Below are 18602 nucleotides of genomic sequence, written 5' to 3' on the forward strand. Positions count from 1 at the left end.
TGGTTTCCTTGTGAGGTTTTAAATTAAAAGAGATAGGTGTACATTAAAAATTAAATTATAATGTGTCTTTTTAAATATTATTTTAAAATACTTGTTATGAGGGAGTAGTAAGAGAGAAGTGAGTAGATAATGTTTAATTTCAATTAACTACTTTTATATCCTAGGCTGACCAGATATCTGGTTTTCACATAAGATCCGTTCTCTGCGTACCTATTTGGAATAGCAGCCACCAAATAATTGGTAAGACATTACCTAAATGTTCAAACATTTTTTTAAGAAATACAAATTTAATTTAAAATACACCCATATCTTTTTTTATGTGTTCCCCTTTTTATGTCTAGGATTCATCAACCTATGTCTCATACTCTTGTGTTATCTCGTAAGTGCAGACTTCTGATGAATCTACATTAATCCCATCAATGAACAAACATCTCTTCCTTTAAATAAGAACCAATATTTTTGAAGTTGCAGGGGATCTCATAAAGTAACTAATAGGATTCTTTTACCTCAACCTTTGGAAACTGAGGCAGAGCTGGCAGAGGGTGCAGAGATGAATAAAATCACAGAGTGAATTGCTAGCAGGGTTAGAACTAAAACTCAGGCCTCCTAACTCCTAGTACAAACTCTCCCACTACATCTACATATTTACATCTATGTGTTTACACATGGATTAAATGCAAAGAAAGAAGGAGCATGAATTACTAGACATATACTGAACATACATCCTTCTGTCTGGATGATTCTGAAATTAGCTACACTTTCCCCAGAATAAGGGAATTGTGGACCAAAGCAGCTTCCATTTCTTCTCTTCCTCCTTGCTCCCTTCTCTCCCTTCAAAAATCCAGTCAGGAAAATATTAAATCTAAGAAGGAAGTCTAGGCAAGAAGAGGTCAGTGATTAAAGTAAAGAAGTCGTGAAGGATGTAAGCATTAGTTAAAATTATTGAAATGCAATGAAAATGTGATTTTTTCCCTAAGGTATAAGGTAACTAATGTATTTGGTAATCAATGCATCTATTTGCCTCTCTGTCTCCCCAAGTTTGCCTCTTAAACTCTAAGACACTGCTACTTACCAATTTGCTACTCTGTAAAGGTTGTCAAGACTTGAATTCTAAGAAAAATTTTTTCATCTGTTTGCTTAATTTGCAGAAAAACATTGGTACATTATTGAACATACAGAATATTCTAAGATTTAAAAATTTGAGCCCCTAGTACAAAGCATGGAATTGTATCATGTACCGAATTTTAAATATATTTAAGTTGGAAGAGAAGAGGAAGTCCATAAGAAACACCATATGTTATCTGTTGATGTCCAATGTAAATCTCACATACAGTCTTTCATTTCATTCCTAACAGTAAACATCTGTTATTCTTTCAAAATTAAGACTGTAGCTTGCTTGTTACATGCCAAAAGATTTGCATTTAACTATATATGTCTTTTAGCATATGATGACTTACCTCCCTGGTGGGAAGTTAGGTGTTTTAAAAAATAGAAGCATGCTTTAGAATTATAGCTATTTTCTTTGTACTAAATAGGGACACAGGAGAGTGATTTTTAAGATTGATGAGTTTTTTTGGTTAAACTTATGGGTTTTAATAATCATGTGCCCAAACATTTGGTATAATGCTGGAAATGAACTTTGGAAAGAGGAAGTACTGGTAGCAGTCAACAGCACCAACCTTGCTTTGAAGGTTAACTGTATCATTATCCCTAACATATTACCCCTTGAGTAATATGCTTTACAAACATGCAAACGTTATCTCATTTAATCTTCATAACCCTCTGAGATAGTTAACATTTCAACCCCCATTTTACAGATGAGGAAATTTAGTGCTAAAAAATTTAGGTAACTTGCTCAAGTTAATACTGATGATGGAGTTGAAATTTGAGCTAAGACAGTCTAACTTCAGGGCCAGTGTTAATCACTATGTCACACTGTCTCACTCAAATATTGTGCTTCAGGGAATTGAAAAAAATAAAAAACTACACACACACACACACACACACACACATATAACTAAATATATATAACTGTTCATATATGTGTGTGTGTGTGTGTGTGTGTGTGTGTGTGTATGCCAGATTTATCAGAGTTATTGTGTACAGTCATCTTGAAAACCATTTTCAGGAAATAGATTGATGCCTGGTAGAACTCCAGACTTCACTGAGACCTACTCTGGGTCTCACAGCCTGGAAAGTAGACTGCATTTCAGCACATCTCAGATCTGCTGCCATGCACATAACAGGTACTAGAGAGACCAGAGATTAAACTGGGGTGTCTAGAGTCACTTAAAGGAGGCATTGAATCAGCTGGTGCTTACTATATTGTAGCAACACAGTCTCTAGTGCTGAGAATGACCACATATGCCAAACTCTTCCCACAGGAGTGGCTCAAGTGTTAAATAGACTTGATGGAAAACCTTTTGATGATGCAGATCAACGACTTTTTGAGGTAAGAAAATAAAGCAAGAGTTATAGCTGAGACACCAATAGTCTCCTGGTTGCAGCTTGCCCAGACTTGTAAGGATAAATAATCATTAATTATCATTATACTTAAACTGTGTGACAGAATTTAAAAGAAGATTTAAAGACTATATAGATGCTTAGGTAGTATTTGATTCTATTTTTTTACTAATTAGATTATTTTGTGACCATTGATTAGTTTTATCCTCTTTTTTTTTTTTTTTACAGAACTGAGTCAGCTACTCTCTATTCAAAGTGTTAATTGTCTTATCCTTGCCTTGTTTGGGTGTGTTCAGAGCTGTGAGACCCCCTAGTCAGCTCTGCCAGTTGTGTCATCATCACCTCTTATGTTTACAAGCTTCCTTTTCCTCCAGCCTGCCCTTTAGCTAGAGAGGTTGGCCTTGAATAGGCTTCCTTGTAGACTTGGTACTAGTGACCAACATGAAAACTCCATGATTATTTTCTTTAGCTGAGAATACCTCACAGCTTCTTTACTAATTGGTTCCAAATCAATCCTCCTTCCTCTTAACATTTAACGGTGGGTAAACTCACTTGGTTTCTTTACCAAAATATTTTAAAGGGTATATACTGAAAGAGGTTGCTTTGGGTCAATTGGAATGGAATGACTAACATCAGTCCACAGCCTAAATAAAGAACACATTTAAACAGACCGCAAGCATGTTTTGAAATGCATGAAGTCGTTTCTTCACAATGACAGTAAACTAACATTTCCTCTGATGTACATTGTGAGCTACAAAGCTGTTACAAGACAATAGTAATTATGAATTTTAATGTGCATATTTCCCCAAGGCCTAACTCCGTGTACAATAAAATTATATTTTCAGGCCCATCGCTGATAACTGCCTGCTTTTATATTAGATTATTCCAATGAGTTACTGCAATTTTTAATTAGTGGGCTTTCTCTTCCTTAGGCTTTTGTCATCTTTTGTGGCCTGGGCATCAACAACACAATTATGTATGATCAAGTGAAGAAGTCCTGGGCCAAACAGTCTGTGGCTCTTGATGTAAGTACAATATTTATGTCAGAATTGTACGCTAAAAAGCCCTAATTTTATGAGGGGAAAAATCCTTGCTAATTTCTCAGTTTTTAATGATCTATTTATTGGGTCTTAATCATGTTAGAGTCATGGGTGTGGATTTGATGAAAGCTAGAGACCCTCTATAGAAGAATGCACAGATGAACACAATTTTATATATAATTTCAGGAAGTTCACAGATTCTTTGAAACCCATCCATATATGTTGTATGGTTAAATATAAATTTTAAATATTAGGTTCATTAAAAGTGAAGTTTCAAAAATAATTTCTCAGGATTTTAAGTGTATTATGAACTTATTTTGAACGCATATAGATATTCCAGAAATTCACAAGTTTTCTTACCATAAGAGAAAACTTCCCTATGAAAATGTGTGACCCAGATAGTGGATGCTGCTCCTGGCATTATCCAACTCCTCCCAACTCCCTCTCCCCGCCCCCCCCCCCCCCGCCCCCAACACACATCCCACGAAGAACTCCAACCTCTTTCCCAGACCTGTACCACATATTCTCAGACCCACTAAGTTCTAAAAGAACAATTCTTTTTCTAAAAAAAAAAAATTTTATTGACTTCAGAGAGGAAGGAGAGGGAGAAAGAGATAGAAACATCAATGATGAGAAAGAATCATTGATTGACTACCTCCTGTATACCCCATACCGGGGATCGAGCCAGAAACCTGGGCATGTGCCCTGACGGGAATCGAACCGTGACCTTCTGGTTCCTAGGTCAATGCTCAACCACTGAGCCATGCCAGCCAGGTAAAAGAACAACTCTTTTTTTTTTTTAATATTTATTGTTGAAAGTATTACATAGGTCCTCCTTTTTCTCCCATTAACCTCTTCCAGCCTACTCCTGTCCCCCACCCCATAGGTCCTCACCACATTGTCTGTGTCCATGGGTTATGCATATATGCATACAAGTTTATTGGTTGATATCTTCTCACTCACCCTCCCCTGCCATCCCTCTGAGGTTCAACAGTCTGTTCCTGCTTCTTATCTCCCCTGAATCCCAGCTTGTTTTGACCCAGACCTATTTTTTTCCTGCTCTGTCGCTATTACCAAAGATTTTGTTTATATATATGAAACACTTATTAAGTAGGGCAGATAAAATGTCAGTGCCAAGATAATACTTTATAGAGCAATCTATATATATAAAAGCGCAAGCAACCGTTCGACCGGTAGCTATGACGCGCACTGACCACCAGGGGGCAGACGCTCCAACCAGTCGGTTAGTTTGTTGCTGGGGTCCGGCCAATCAACACTGGGTGAGAGGGGCCGGACACTCCCTGAATCCCTCCCACGGTCTCTCCCTGACCCTGATTGTGCACCGGTGGGGTCCCTCGACCTGGCCTGGGCCTTCTTGCAATCTGGGACCCCTTTGGGGATGTTGGAGAGTGGGTTTTAGCCCAATCTCTGCAAGCCAGGCCTAGGGACCCCACCAGTGCACAAATCCATGCACTGGGCCTCTAGTATAGTATAATACATACCCAATTTTCAAAATATTCTATGTACCAAGTGAGATGTTACTAGAAAAAGAAAACCAAGGAGGAAAATAAGTCAGTGCTACCTGCAGTACTCTGAGGTTTACAAGACATAATATTATAGTTATCTATTTACATACTTTTTTCTCCTATCTAAACCGTGAATTCTAGAAGCACAGAGATTTTTATCATTTTGGCAATCTTATTCCCAGTGCCTAACAGGGTGCTTAATACAGAGGAAGTATTTTTGAGGGTTTTTGTTTTATTTATTTATTTTTAAAATTTTTACTTTTATTGAGTGGTTTTTGAATGGGGGGAGGGAAGGAGAGAATGAAGGAAGGTATTTTTTTGCTCTTTCTCTGAGCTAGTTTAGCTTTGTTATATGTAACATCTTTGCAATAAGGAATACAAACAATATCTAGAGAATGAATTAATACATAGGTGAACTGTAAACATGCAACCCACCAATAAAAATCACTATAAGAGGGTTAAGGTCTGTGTACAGAACTATTTTCAAATCCTAGCTCTGTCATGTACCTCAGTTGGGAGTATTAAGTGAAATGATGCATGTGAATATTTTAATACTCAATAAAATCATATAAATAGCAATAATGCTACGTTATCACTTGTAGGAGTATATTTATTACTGAGAAATCACCATGTATTGGGAGTAAGAGCAAAGGACAGGAATTTGGAACAGCAAATATTGAGTCATGTCTCCTTCACCATCACCAAATTCTGATCTCCAGAGTTGCCATCCATGGTTTCTTAGTTTCTTCAACTATAAAAAGGAGGGCATACAATATACTAGCCCCACTGAAACCCTACTTCCTATTGCCATGGCATAATTCACACACACATACACAGAACCATAGAACATCTCAAATCTCCCCATATTCTTACTCCTTACCTCCCTCATAGTAAATCTTCCTCCTGTTGAGAAGGGGTTAAAGCAACCCAATAACTGGGTTGAAGCACGGATGGTTGTTTGTCAATGAAAGTCAGCATTCTCACTGACACTACTTTCTAATCCACAGATTCCATTAGAAAGTGCTAATATCGTCACAGTCTATTCATGCATGAATTGCTTATTTGGGTTCATAGTGAACACCCTCTTGTTGGTGTAACTCAGATACCTTCTGTATTTAGACACAGAAATGATTATTGATACTCCAAAATTTCCAGCACAACTCTGAGCCTTGTGACAATCTCACCCTTTCAGAAGTTGACTTACATGTGTGGACTTGTATGTTCTGTGTGCATTATTTTGTGCCAGTGTCAAAAGTGGCATTCCCAGTCAGAATTCTGGTGTTGCCATCTTGGTTTTATCCCTCCCACCTCCACTCAACCCCTACCTCACCAGATACCAAATTCTTAACTCTATTGATCAGGTGGCATACACCCCTTCTTTAGCCCAAGAATCCATATACAAGAATATTAGTAGCTAGAATGATTTTTTTTCCTTCCTTCCTTCCTTCCTTCCTTCCTTCCTTCCTTCCTTCCTTCCTTCCTTCCTTCCTTCCTTCCTTCCTTTCTTTTCTTTCTTCCTTTCTTTCTTTCTTTAGATCCCTAGTAACAAAATACCTAGAAGAGTAACTGTAGCATTACCATCTTACTGAGACACAACAACCCAACAGGGCTTCTTGTTCAAAGCTAAAGAAGGGCTCAAGTTCACTCACCCATGGCTATGACTGCCCAAAGGGAACCCTCCCCTTCTCTGGGGACCTCTGAGGCACTGAAGAGTCCAACTCCTTGTGCTGTTCACAATACAGACTTGTGTCTGTGCTGTTCCACATCCCACCTTCTTGCCAGCCCAGGGCTCAGGGAACTGAAGGCTCAGAGTTGGAGCCTGGGATCAGAGGGGAGGTCTCTTCTCACTTCATAACAATTTGCCATAGAACGTCTAGCATTAAAAGAGCATTCTCACTGCACGAGCTCTGCTTAGACTGCTAGTTGGTCAGAAAGCTACTTGCAATTTCGTTTCTGGGCTATACAGCAGATATTTCCAAATAAATGGGAGCATCAATGGATGAAAGTCCTCATGTTCTTTCCTTTGGAAAATCAGATGTCACCTAGCACCTCCAGAGTAGAAGGATTTCTTATCTCATGTGACTCTGTGAAGATAAAAAATGATTTGTTGAGAGCTACTAAACCCAAACTCTGGAATGGGATCTACAGAACTATAGTATGCATTAACCTCTAAATGAATATATATTTTTAAAATTTATGTATTAATAAATATTGTACATGAATATTAATAATATAATATTAATTTAAATATTTATATTAAAAATATGTTGTTTATATCTATGTATTTATAACCAGCCTAGTCCAATAAGGCACTTAAGTTACTTTATAAGGATAGAAATGGCCTGGCAAAATTTTAAAGGTAAGTAACAACAACAACAGGTTGAGAGAGAGAGACAGAGACAGTGAGCACCTGTGCTCCCAAGCCAGGGACAACAGAACCACAAGCAACGCTCTCCTTACATCATCTCATTGGCTCCTCCCTAAGGACCTGGGGTAATGACCCTCTCCCCTTTGTCCATTGTGGGAAGATTCCCCACTTGGGTCTGGCCAGGTTCTTCTTCTTGTATGTCTCATTTTTGCTTATTTTTTTCAGTTTTTATCCTCCTTGATCTTGCCCAAGAAGATCTATGTCTGAATGTAGCCTTTTCATTCCTATAATCTTATTGCAGTGTCCTTTTTTCAATTGGCAACAAGAGTGAAGGGAATAAACCACCCCATGGCCCCCAGTGACAATAACCACCCTAGAAGCCTCATGGTCTGGAGAGGTAAATTGAATACAAGAGTCTCATGAGAGACAGCGCAGCATTCTCTTCTGTGTTTTAAACATTCTTTCCCCCAGGCATTTTAAATAAAAATACCCACTTGGTGCATCCTCTGGAAGTAAACATTCTCCAGATAAATTCCCCGGGAAGGCTAATAATGCTCACAGAAACGCTCGGCGCTCGCTAGAAGTACACGCTTCCTGCAGGCCTTGCTTGGCATCAGTGCCCCCACAGAAGGAGGCTGCTTTCCTTGTCTCAGCAAAAAGTGGTGTAGGGGCAAGATTTAAAGCCTTTTGTTTGACGTGGGTCTGATAAATCTAGTGAAGACTAAATGATCTTGGTCAATCTACTTAACCACTCAATCTCACGTTCTTCATATGTTGAAAGGGTACGATAAGAAAGGTGTTTTAACAGTTAGGTAAAATTTTGCAAGGAAAGTGTTTAGAGAGAGTGTTTAGTTAAAGTTAGCACCTAATGAAAGTTAGCTGTTCTATTAACCGGAGCACTTGCTGTCCTTTATTTGCACCGAGTTCAGTCGCCTCAGCCCAAGATTTGCTGGAAAACTGCACTCATTGGGAGGCTGGGGGGGTTTGGTATTTTGCCCCTTTTGATCTGGAAGATCATTTCCTGCTTGAAGTTTGAGCTGAAAACAGATCCGCATTTCCTACATCCTTCACACACCTTGTTTCACACCATTGAGCATCCCAGCAGCACTGCAGCCATAGCTGCTATGCTCGAAGGCACTACTGCTCACTACAGTACACTACTGCTCACTGCTGCTCACCACTGTGCACTACTGCTCACTACAGTATACACTACTGCTCAATGCTGCTCACCACTGTACACTACTGCTCACTACAGCTCACTGCTGCTCACCACTGCACACTACTGCTCACTACAGCTCACTACAGCTCACTACTGCTCACTACAGCTCACTGCTGCTCACCACTGCTCACTCAATGCAAGCCTGTTATCTGTGGCACGTGTTACCCTATGTGCTTCTGCAGAAAAGTCCAGGGCATGGAAATACAAAATTTCCCATGTCAAAAAATAGCCATGCAGCTCTTCTGAAATTACATATCTCTAGTGGCAACTGGCCTTCCAGAAAAGACTTGCCATGCTGGAGAGTTCCTTCCCTGTTGCCACTTCAGCTCATTTTAGTCTAATCCACAAATGGTGAATAATAACATAAACACAAAATATTTTCTACTCTTTTGGCTTTTAAAAAATGAAGTGAGTAATACATTATCATGATTTTGTTAACCATTGAATTATAAATACAATTGTTCTGATAGATGCTCTTTTTAAAGATCCTCACCTGAGGATATCAGAGAGTGTGGTAGAGTGTATCTCTCCGCGGGGGTGGGAGAGAGATGAGAGAGAGAGGAAGAGAAAGAGAGAGAGAAAGAAATGTGAGAGAGACACATCAATTGGCTGCCTCCCTCAGGTGCCCTGACCAGGGGTGGGGAGTCAACCTGCAACCCAGGTGCCCTTGATCAGGAATTGAACCCGTGACCCTTAGGTTCCCAGGCCGACATTCTAATCACTGAGCCACACCAACCAGGGTGATGCTTTTCTTAATTTCTCAAAATTTAGTTCTTTGCTCAATAACTAAATTTCTTCTTTTTTAAAAAATATTTTTATTATATTTTTATTGATTTCAGAGAAGGAAGAGGGAGAGAGAGATAGAAGCATCAGTGATTAGAGAGAATCATTGATTGGCCACCTCCTGCACACCCCCCACTGGGGATTGAGCCCACAACCTTGGCATGTGCCCTTGACTGGAACCAAACCTGGGACTCTTCAGTTCGCAGGCCGATGCTCTATCCACTGAGCCAAACCAGCCAGAGTCAACTCCTTTCTTCTGACTTTATAAAATTAGTACTCTAAGTCTCATAGAGAGCAGAGATATTCTTAAAGCTGAATACTGGAACAAAGAGAGGACTTTACTATCATTTTTAATAACTTTAATTTTATGATCATGATTTCCATTCTATGTGAGCAACCCAGAGCTTCAACAAGAAACATACTAATTTATGTTCACATTTTCTGAAAGTAAGGATCGAAGACAAAAGGGGGAGAACTTTACCTTTAAGTCCAGAGTACAGAGAAAATACAGTACAAGTGTAGATGTGGAATATCACTTCTTCATTTTGAACATCAAGGATTGTGCTTTGGGGTGTCTTTCATAGATATTGCAAATGAAGCTTTACCTAATACTGATGAGAAATTTTCCAGAAAATATGTCAGTGTATTAAGGGACACATTATACACTTTTATGATCAGAAAAGGAAAGGAATGAGGGTCAACCAGAGGGTACAGAAAGGGCATATGCAATCAAGAGCCAAGCCCCATTTATTCTACCTCCCCAAAGCCTCTCCTGTCCATTTTCTCCTTTCCAATTGCCACAGCAATCATCCTACTTAAGGGCTTCATTACCTCTTGACTGAGCAATGTTAATAGCCTTCTATTTGTTCTTCCTAAACCATAATTCAGATTGCATCACTCAGGCTCTCATAGACCTTAAATTACTCCCCCATTACCTATCATACTACAAAGTTTCTGGCCTTTGAGACCCATAGAAATCTCGTACCAAACTTTCTTCCGACCCTGGCTTTCATTTCTCTTCTCAGAGTATTCTATGCTACTTACAAACTCAACTACTTCTTAGTCTACAAATCAACCACCTGCTTCTCTGCCATCTGAGCTTCATTCTAACACCCTCTCCACTTTAGTTATTCTCTATCTTAATCATAGCATCTCCGGTCAGAAGTATCCTATCTTTCAAAGCTTGATTTAAAAGTGATCTTCTCCCTAAAGCTTTTAACTCCAGGTTTATTTATTCCTCTCTGTGCCTTGTAGTATAGTTAATTGTGACTCTGTATGTTTTCCTCTGCTGTAACATGTATTCCTTAAAGTATGTGATCATATCTTAGAGATATTTTAAATATCACGATACTCAATAAAAGTGTATTAAACAAATGAATACATGCAGCCACAAATAATTGTTTTGGTCTGGCATGTCAATATTCTAAAAGGGAAAAGCTCGGGCTATGGTGGAGGAGCTGGCAGCCACTCTGGCTGGCCATGGACTTGTGTAGTATCACCTCTGTGTTCCCTTCCCACTTTACAGGCCATGAGTACAAAGTTTGTATGTATGTATGTATGTATGTTTGTATGTATTTATTTTGGGAGGGACCTCTTCCCAGGTACCATGTCTCCTGAGGTATTTCCTTGAATAGTGATGAAGGGGCCAACCCGACTTCCTGATGGAAGAAGAGAAGTGAAAGAGATGATTCTCCCATGAGGAATCTCCTAAGCTCCAAGGAGAGAATCTTCTCTAACTGGATGATTAAAAGAGCTAGACTTTCCCCCTCTTCCTTTCCAAACCTACTCTGTTGAATCATTCTTCCCTGCTATTAGATGAACTCCCTGGTAGATTTCATGGCTCTTCTGACACACTTAGGTGTAAAATAGTCTCCAAGATTCTCCCTTGCTTAGGATTAGAAGCTTATGGTCAGGAGACGGTCATAATGGATTTCTTTATCTTCATCATTTCACCTTCTCTCCCAAGACAGGAGCCAGAGGAAGGAAGGATGAAAGGGCAAAATGATGTTGTCCTAACCTGGTTTCAAGGCCCTCTGTGTCAGATGCCAACATTTGCTTTTTATCATGAGTCGCCTTCATAAATTCAGAGAACTGGGGCTGGGCTCCTTTGGCAGTCCCTGATGTAGGTTTTCCTCTGCTGACTGGCAGGTTACAATCTCCTCTCAGGCCCTGGCTTCCAGTGGCCAGCCCATCCAGACCTTTCCTCTGTGGGCATCATCTCAGTCTTCCAGGAAGCCCTTTTGGTCAGCATCTTTTTGTTTTTATCTTTTTTTTATTGTGGTAAAATAAACAAACATAAAACTTACCATTGTCAAGTGTACAGTTTAGTGGCATTGAGTACATTCACATTGTTGTGCAACTATCACCATCATTCATCTTCAGGACTTCTTCACCTTCCCCAGCTGACTCTGTGCCCATTAAACACTGACACTCATTCTTTCCACCCAGCCCCTGGCAGCCAACACTCTACTTCATGTCTATGAATTTGACTGCTCTAGAATCTCATATACAGTAGTGCCCCCCCCCATCTGTAGTTTCTCTTTTCAGTTTCATGGTTTCAATTACCAGTGGTCACCCACGATCCTAAAATATTAAATGGAAAGTTCCAGAAATAAACAATTTGTGCATTTTTAATTATATGCTGTTCAGAATAGTGTGATGAAATCACATGCTGATCTACTCTGTCACCCGGGATGTGAATCATCCCTTTGTCCAGTGTATCCACGCTGTAGATGCTCCCCCCTCATTAGACACTTAGTAGCCTCCTCAGTTATCAGATCGACTGTTATGGTTTCCCAGTGCTTGTGTTTGAAGCCTGATTTTACCTACTAATGGCCCCAAAGTGCAAGGATAGTGATGTTGGCAATTGGATAAGCCAAGAGCAGTTATAAAGTGCTTCCTTTAAGTGAAAAAGTGAAAGTTCTCAACTTAACAAGAAAAAAAAAATATTATGCCAGCCAAGATTGTTAAGATCTACAATAAAAATGAATTTTCTATACATGAAATTGTGAAGAAGGAAAAAGAAATTTGTGCAAGTCTGCTGAAAGAAAAACAACATTTACAACACTTTTATTACAGTGTATTGTTATAATTGCTTTATTGTATTATCAGTTATTGTTGTTAATCTCTTACTGTGACTAACTTATAAACTAAAATTTATCATAGGATATATGTATAGGAAAAAATATAATATATATAGGGTTTGGTACTATCCATGATTTCAGGCATCTACTGGGAGTCTTGAAACATATTCACTTGGCTAAGAGCGGGGCTACTTTAAGTGGAATCATATAGTGTTTGTCCTTTTGTGACTTATCTGTCTTTTTGTGGATTATTTCACTTAGCATAATGTCTTCAAGATTCATCTGTGTTATAGTATGTATCAGGATTTCCTTTCTTTATAAGGCTGAATAATATTCCATTTAAGTAAATTTTGTTTATTCATTTCTCTGTTGATAGACACTACTGTTGCTTTTGTGGCTAGAGTCATTTTAAGCCTGGACATCTTTCATGGGGTACATTTGGCTCATGGGACAATTCACAAATCTCCAACCATTGGATTATACAAAGACAGCTCTCTCCTTCCGCCCACTAACTTTTAGAATGTTTAGGCAGGTACCAGTTCCCATGCCACATTCTAGGGAAATATATATAAAGTTCTACAAGTGGTTCTCTGGAATCCCTACGAAATTCTCAATATGGGCTCTTTCATGAAGTCTTATTTATTTATTTATTTATTTACACAGGGCGGAGATGGGCAACAAGCACCTTAACTTGGAGGTGGCAGAGCTAGTTTGGGGCATCTTCTTTCCAGATCTTGCATATAAAGCCTGCATGGCCTAGCATCTCTCTTTAGAATGTAGTACCTGTTGATCTCAACAATAAACTCAGATAGAAAAAGTCCCATTTAAATATCCTATTACCTACCAAAATTATTATTATTATTATTATCATTATTTTTATTTTTACTGTCAGGCCACGATCCAGCCCTAAATGATAAATATTGACCCTTGAAAGACCTGTGTTTATTTGCAGGTGCAAAGAATACAGATATAAATTACAAAGCCAAGTACAACTCATCAGCAGAAATGGAATTGTTCCCACTTGTAAATTTTCCCTTATTGAAAACATAGAATTATCTAAACACTTCACTTTTTGAAAGGAGAAAAGGAAACCCAAATGAATCACTTTCCTAAAATGGCTATGCAGGAGTTAGTTACCCCATTGTAGCCACTACTACGTCTTAAGTTACTTTAAAAAACAAAACAAAACAAAACAGATTGGAAGCTGTTCTCTGTGAAAATGCCAGGTGCTTATTGAACTGGTATATAAATTATGATCAAATTGTGGCTTTTAAAAAGACCCTCAGAAAATAATCATGCCACCTTTCCTGGAATTCTTTGGATAGCACAGTGAAGACAAACCAAATAGACTGTGTAGGCTTAACTTTTCACTTGCTGCTTTTTATTGCCCAAAGAAAGTTCTAAGAATGACATGCTGATTGGATGTTTTGCGTATTCTAACACAGTCCACACATTGGAATCAACCAGGGAGCTTTTAAAGAATATTGATGCCTGGGCCCTTTTCTAAACCTTGAAATCTACTTAGTTAGAAATTAATGTTCACTTGATTACTTGATTATTTTTTTACTCCAGTGAAATGGAAGTTATTTATCATGCTTTTTTTTTTTTTTACCAAAGCATTCTTTTATCAATCTTTTTCTAATTAATAAAGATAAACATGAACTAGCATCATTTAACTCCTTGCTATGCAAGAAAATAAATTGAACTTTCAACAATAAAGATGAATTTTTTAAAAAAGAAAGAAAATAAACTATGCACTATGTGCTTACCTGTAGTTTGCTAGTTTTTGTTCATGTTTAATTACATTATCATTAGTAAATCATTACTTTACCCAATACAGTTACTTTTTCAAGAAAACTATATTTTTCTGTATTAACAGAACTGTATTTCTAATACATATTTAGACATGGATTTTGTTTAGATAATCTAATCCTGCCTATCAAATCACCCCAAAATGTTTTCAGCATAAAACAACAATTTTATTATTCCTCAATAGAAAATATATCTTGATGTATCATCACCCAGAAAGTTTCCCATGATTCTTCCTAGAGACACCCTCCCCCCACCAAATACAACTACTGTTCTGATTTTTCCACCATAAATTAGTTTTACTTGTTTATTTTAAGTGAAATACTCTTCATGTAAGTGAAATTATACAATATATACTCTTTTATAAGACTTCTTTTAACCAGCATAATGCATTTGAGATTCATCCATGTGGGGTATATATGGTTATTTATTTTTAATTGCTGAGTAGTATTCCATTGTGGGAATCTACCACAGTTTGTTTATTTATCCTCTTATTGATCAATACATTGGTGTTTCTGTTTTGGGGCTATATGAGTAAAGCTGCTATGAGCATTTTGAACAAGTATTTTTGTGAACATATGCTTTTATTTTTCTTGAACTAATACCGAGTATTAAAATTACTGGGTCCAAAGGCCAGTGTATATTTACTTTTACAAGAAACTACCAGATAATTTTTTTCAATGGGATCGTACCATAGCATTTTCCTACCAAGTAAAAATTGAAGTTTAGTTGCTTCACAGTCTCATCAATATTTGATGCTGTCTTTGTTTTTAATTTTACTCATTCTGGTAGGCATTTAATGATATTTTATTGTGGTTTTAATTTTCATTTCTCTAATGACTAATAATTTTACATACTTTTTCATGTACTTATATACCATTTGTGTATCTTCTTTTGTGAACTGTTCAAATGTTTTGCTACTTTTAATTAGATTGCTTGTCTTTTTATTGTTGAATAGGAATTCTTTACATAACCTAAAGATAAAAGTGTTTGGTCAGATATGTGTGTTGTGAATATTTTCTCCAAATCTGGACCTTGCTTATTCATTTTCTTTATGGTATGTTTTGATGAGAAGATTGATAATTTGGGTTTTGATGAAGTCTAATTTATCATGAAAATAATTTTTAAGGTTATTGCTTTCTAAGAAAACTTTTCCTTCACACAACTCAAGAATATATTCTCCTATATTTTCCTCTAAAAGCTTTATAGTTTTAGCTTTTACATTTCACTCTATGATCCACCTCAGTAATTTTTGTGTATTGTAGCAGTTGCAGTTTATTTTTTATTTGTATCATTTACTGAAAAATTATTTTTTCTTCATTAGAAAAACAAATGACCACGTGTCATTCTATTTCAGTCCTATCTATTCTTTTCCATTGATTTGTTGATCCTGAGTGCTTGCATTTAAAAAAAAATCTTTATTAACTCCAATGTCAATTGAAATTCTGCAGCTATAATTTGGATTCTTTTCTGTATGTTAATCCATCTTCATTTGTGTTTTATTATCTGTATTTTCAATCATTGAATAAATACTTGTTGAGGTACTTTGTGGTAAATGCTATTCCAGGTACTGAGGATTGAGTAGTGAACAAACAAATAATATTCATATTCTCATGAACCCATATTCTGGCAGGAAAAGACAGGCAGTAATAAGTCAATGAATCTGTTATACAGGGAACAAAGCAGGATGTTTTAGTAAAGAGTAAGTGGAAATGGGGCAACTACAGATACATCCAAGAGAGAGCCCTCCCTGAAAAAGTGAGAGTTGAGCTTTGGTATCTCATTTTTTTCATTTGTTGTTTCTTTGTTTTAAAATTTCATCTAAACTTATTTACCTATACGGTTTTATGCTCCAGTTTTAATAAGTCTCTTTCTTCGTGCAGCTTATTAAAGACATTAAGCATAAGATTTCTGAAAGGTAATGGCCCTCACATGAAGTCATTATCAGAGGTACAGTCTCTCTGGGTTTTCAGGACGGGGCCCCTTTTCCCTTGGGCTTCAGTGCTTACCGACTGGCAAGGCTTTGTAATTGGCCTTGAGCCTCTCTTGCTGTCCACTTATGTACTACAGAAGCCCCTTTATTAGATATGCAAAATGGGAGCAAACCAAAGTTAGTTTCTAGGCTGATTCTCAGTATCTAGTATGTAGGCATGGGTCTCCGGTGCCTCTGCTGGGCTGAAAGGTGTATTCTTTCCCCAAGCCAGACTCTGAATCCCTTATGTTCAAGGATGTGTCTATGTGTCTGGTTCACTGTTGTGTGTCCAGTGCTGTCAGAGGACCTGGCATACAATACAGTGGACATGCAAAAAATGTTTGATGAGTGAATCAAATGCAATCAAGTACAGATGAAGATCACAACTAAATAGCAATAAGAATCTTAAGTCTCAGCATACACTGTGGCTGGGTTTTTATGAAGTACAGTAAAATGGTTAAAAGTGTGATCTTTGAAATTAGACTGTTAGAGTTTTAATTCTAGCTCTGCCACATTCTACCTGTGCATCTCTTGGCAAGTCAGTTAATTTCTCTGTGTTTCATTTTTCTCACTTCCCAACCTTGTGGAATTGTTATGAGGATGACATGGAATAAGGCAAATAGTCTTTAACAATGCTCATAAATTGCCAATAACAGTTGTTACTTGTATTATAACTCGCCCATCATTCAGTGTTTTATTTGCAGTGACTTTATTCCCCCAAGATGAAGGCTAATATTTCAAAAACAGCTGTCATTCAGTAGAAGGTCAACTGATTAATTTTTTGATTCGTACCAATCCTGCACCTCTTAGTGAGAGCCTGACACTTGAAAGGAACAATGCTCTCCTGTCTGTCTCCTTTCAGACCAGGGGGCTGTATTAGGAACAATGCCCTCTGTCTTCTTTCATGCCAGGAGGATGCTTTATTTCAGGGGGTGAAACATGGTGAAGCCACCAGTTATTTTTCTTAATCCAGCTGCATCTGCCTTAAAATTGGTGAAAATTCTTCCCAGAATCTAGTAGTGGGTTCTCAGTTTTAGTGATTGTTTCTGGGATTTCATTTGGGTGTTCTGTGAGAAATTGGAGAGCCTATATTGAGAATCAGCCAGATTATATACTTTTTTTTAGAATAGTATTCAATTTACAGAAAAATTGGGAGGATAGTACAGAAGTTCCTATGTACCCTGCACTTGTTTCCCAAATTATTAATATATTACATTGGTATGTACATTTGTTATAATTAATAAACTAATATTGTGGCATTATTAAAGCCCATATTTTCTTCAGATTCCTTAATCTTTACATAAAATCATTTTTCTGTTACAGGATCCCATCCAGAATACCCTACTACATTTAGTTATCATGTCTCCCTAGGCTCCTCTTGTCTGTGCAGTTTTTTCAGATTTTCTTTTTTGATGACCTAGATAGTTTTAAAAAATACTGGTCAGGTATTTTGTAATAAAATATCCCTCTTGGGATTTGGCTGATGTTTTTCTCAGGATTAGGCTGAGATTATGAGGTTTTGAGGGGAAGACCACAAAGAAAAGTACTATCTTCATCACATCATATCAAGGATACACACTTTCAATATGACTTATCATTACTGATGTTGACCTTGATCACCTGGCCCAGCTAGTGTTTGTCAAATCTCCCCACTGTAAACTTATTCCCCACCCGCACTTTCCATACTGTACCCTTTGGAAGGGAGCCACTAGGCACAGCCACACCTACGAAATAGAGTTATGCGTGACTTCCTTGAGGGGGAGTAGCTACATATATTATCTAAAATTCTTCTATACAAGGTATTTGTCTTTTCTATCATTTATCTCAGTATAGAATGATGGATATTTATTTTATACTTTGGGTTATAATCCACTACTACTTCATTTATCAGATATTGTTTTATACCAGCAAGGTAATCCAGTAAGATAACCTCTTAACAACAGCAAAGAATTTATGGATATGAACAAGTGGTGCTTCCCTACAAAAATAGTCAACAGTGGAGTCTATGCATGTTTAAATATTTTTGAAACACTCTAATGGGAACTGTGAGGTTTACAAGACATAATCATAATGTAACGAGTAGATCTCCTGCTATGTGCCAAGAACTCACGTGACCCTCAGCAAAACAACATGAAGTAGACAATATGTCTACTTCACAATCTAGCATACAACATCCCCAGTAATTTCAGTCTAATAGAGGATAGAGATAAGGGAAAGTGTGGTTCCCATCAGGGTTTATGAGTTTCAGGAGACAGACAGAGACAAGGTTGGAAAGCATGGAGGACGGGCGTCTAAACTAGAGAGTTCAGTTAGTATTGCTTTGTACGGAAGATAACTTC

General features: G+C 37.6%; 1 protein-coding gene across 2 annotated transcripts in view; it reads left to right on the plus strand.

Annotated features, from left to right (window-relative positions):
- Positions 1-18602, plus strand: part of PDE11A (phosphodiesterase 11A) — a 285421-nt gene that overhangs the window by 147100 nt on the left and 119719 nt on the right. For both annotated transcript variants that reach the window (XM_070422681.1, XM_070422682.1), the window contains 3 exons: positions 165-240; positions 2385-2452; positions 3396-3488. In XM_070422681.1, the coding sequence (XP_070278782.1) occupies positions 165-240; positions 2385-2452; positions 3396-3488 (237 nt within the window). The remainder of the gene's footprint in view (positions 1-164; positions 241-2384; positions 2453-3395; positions 3489-18602) is intronic.

This window comes from Myotis yumanensis, unplaced genomic scaffold (genome assembly GCF_028538775.1).
Source record: "Myotis yumanensis isolate MYYU_CA2020_CCGP unplaced genomic scaffold, mMyoYum1.0.hap1 SCAF_8, whole genome shotgun sequence".
Classification (NCBI taxonomy): domain Eukaryota; kingdom Metazoa; phylum Chordata; class Mammalia; order Chiroptera; family Vespertilionidae; genus Myotis; species Myotis yumanensis.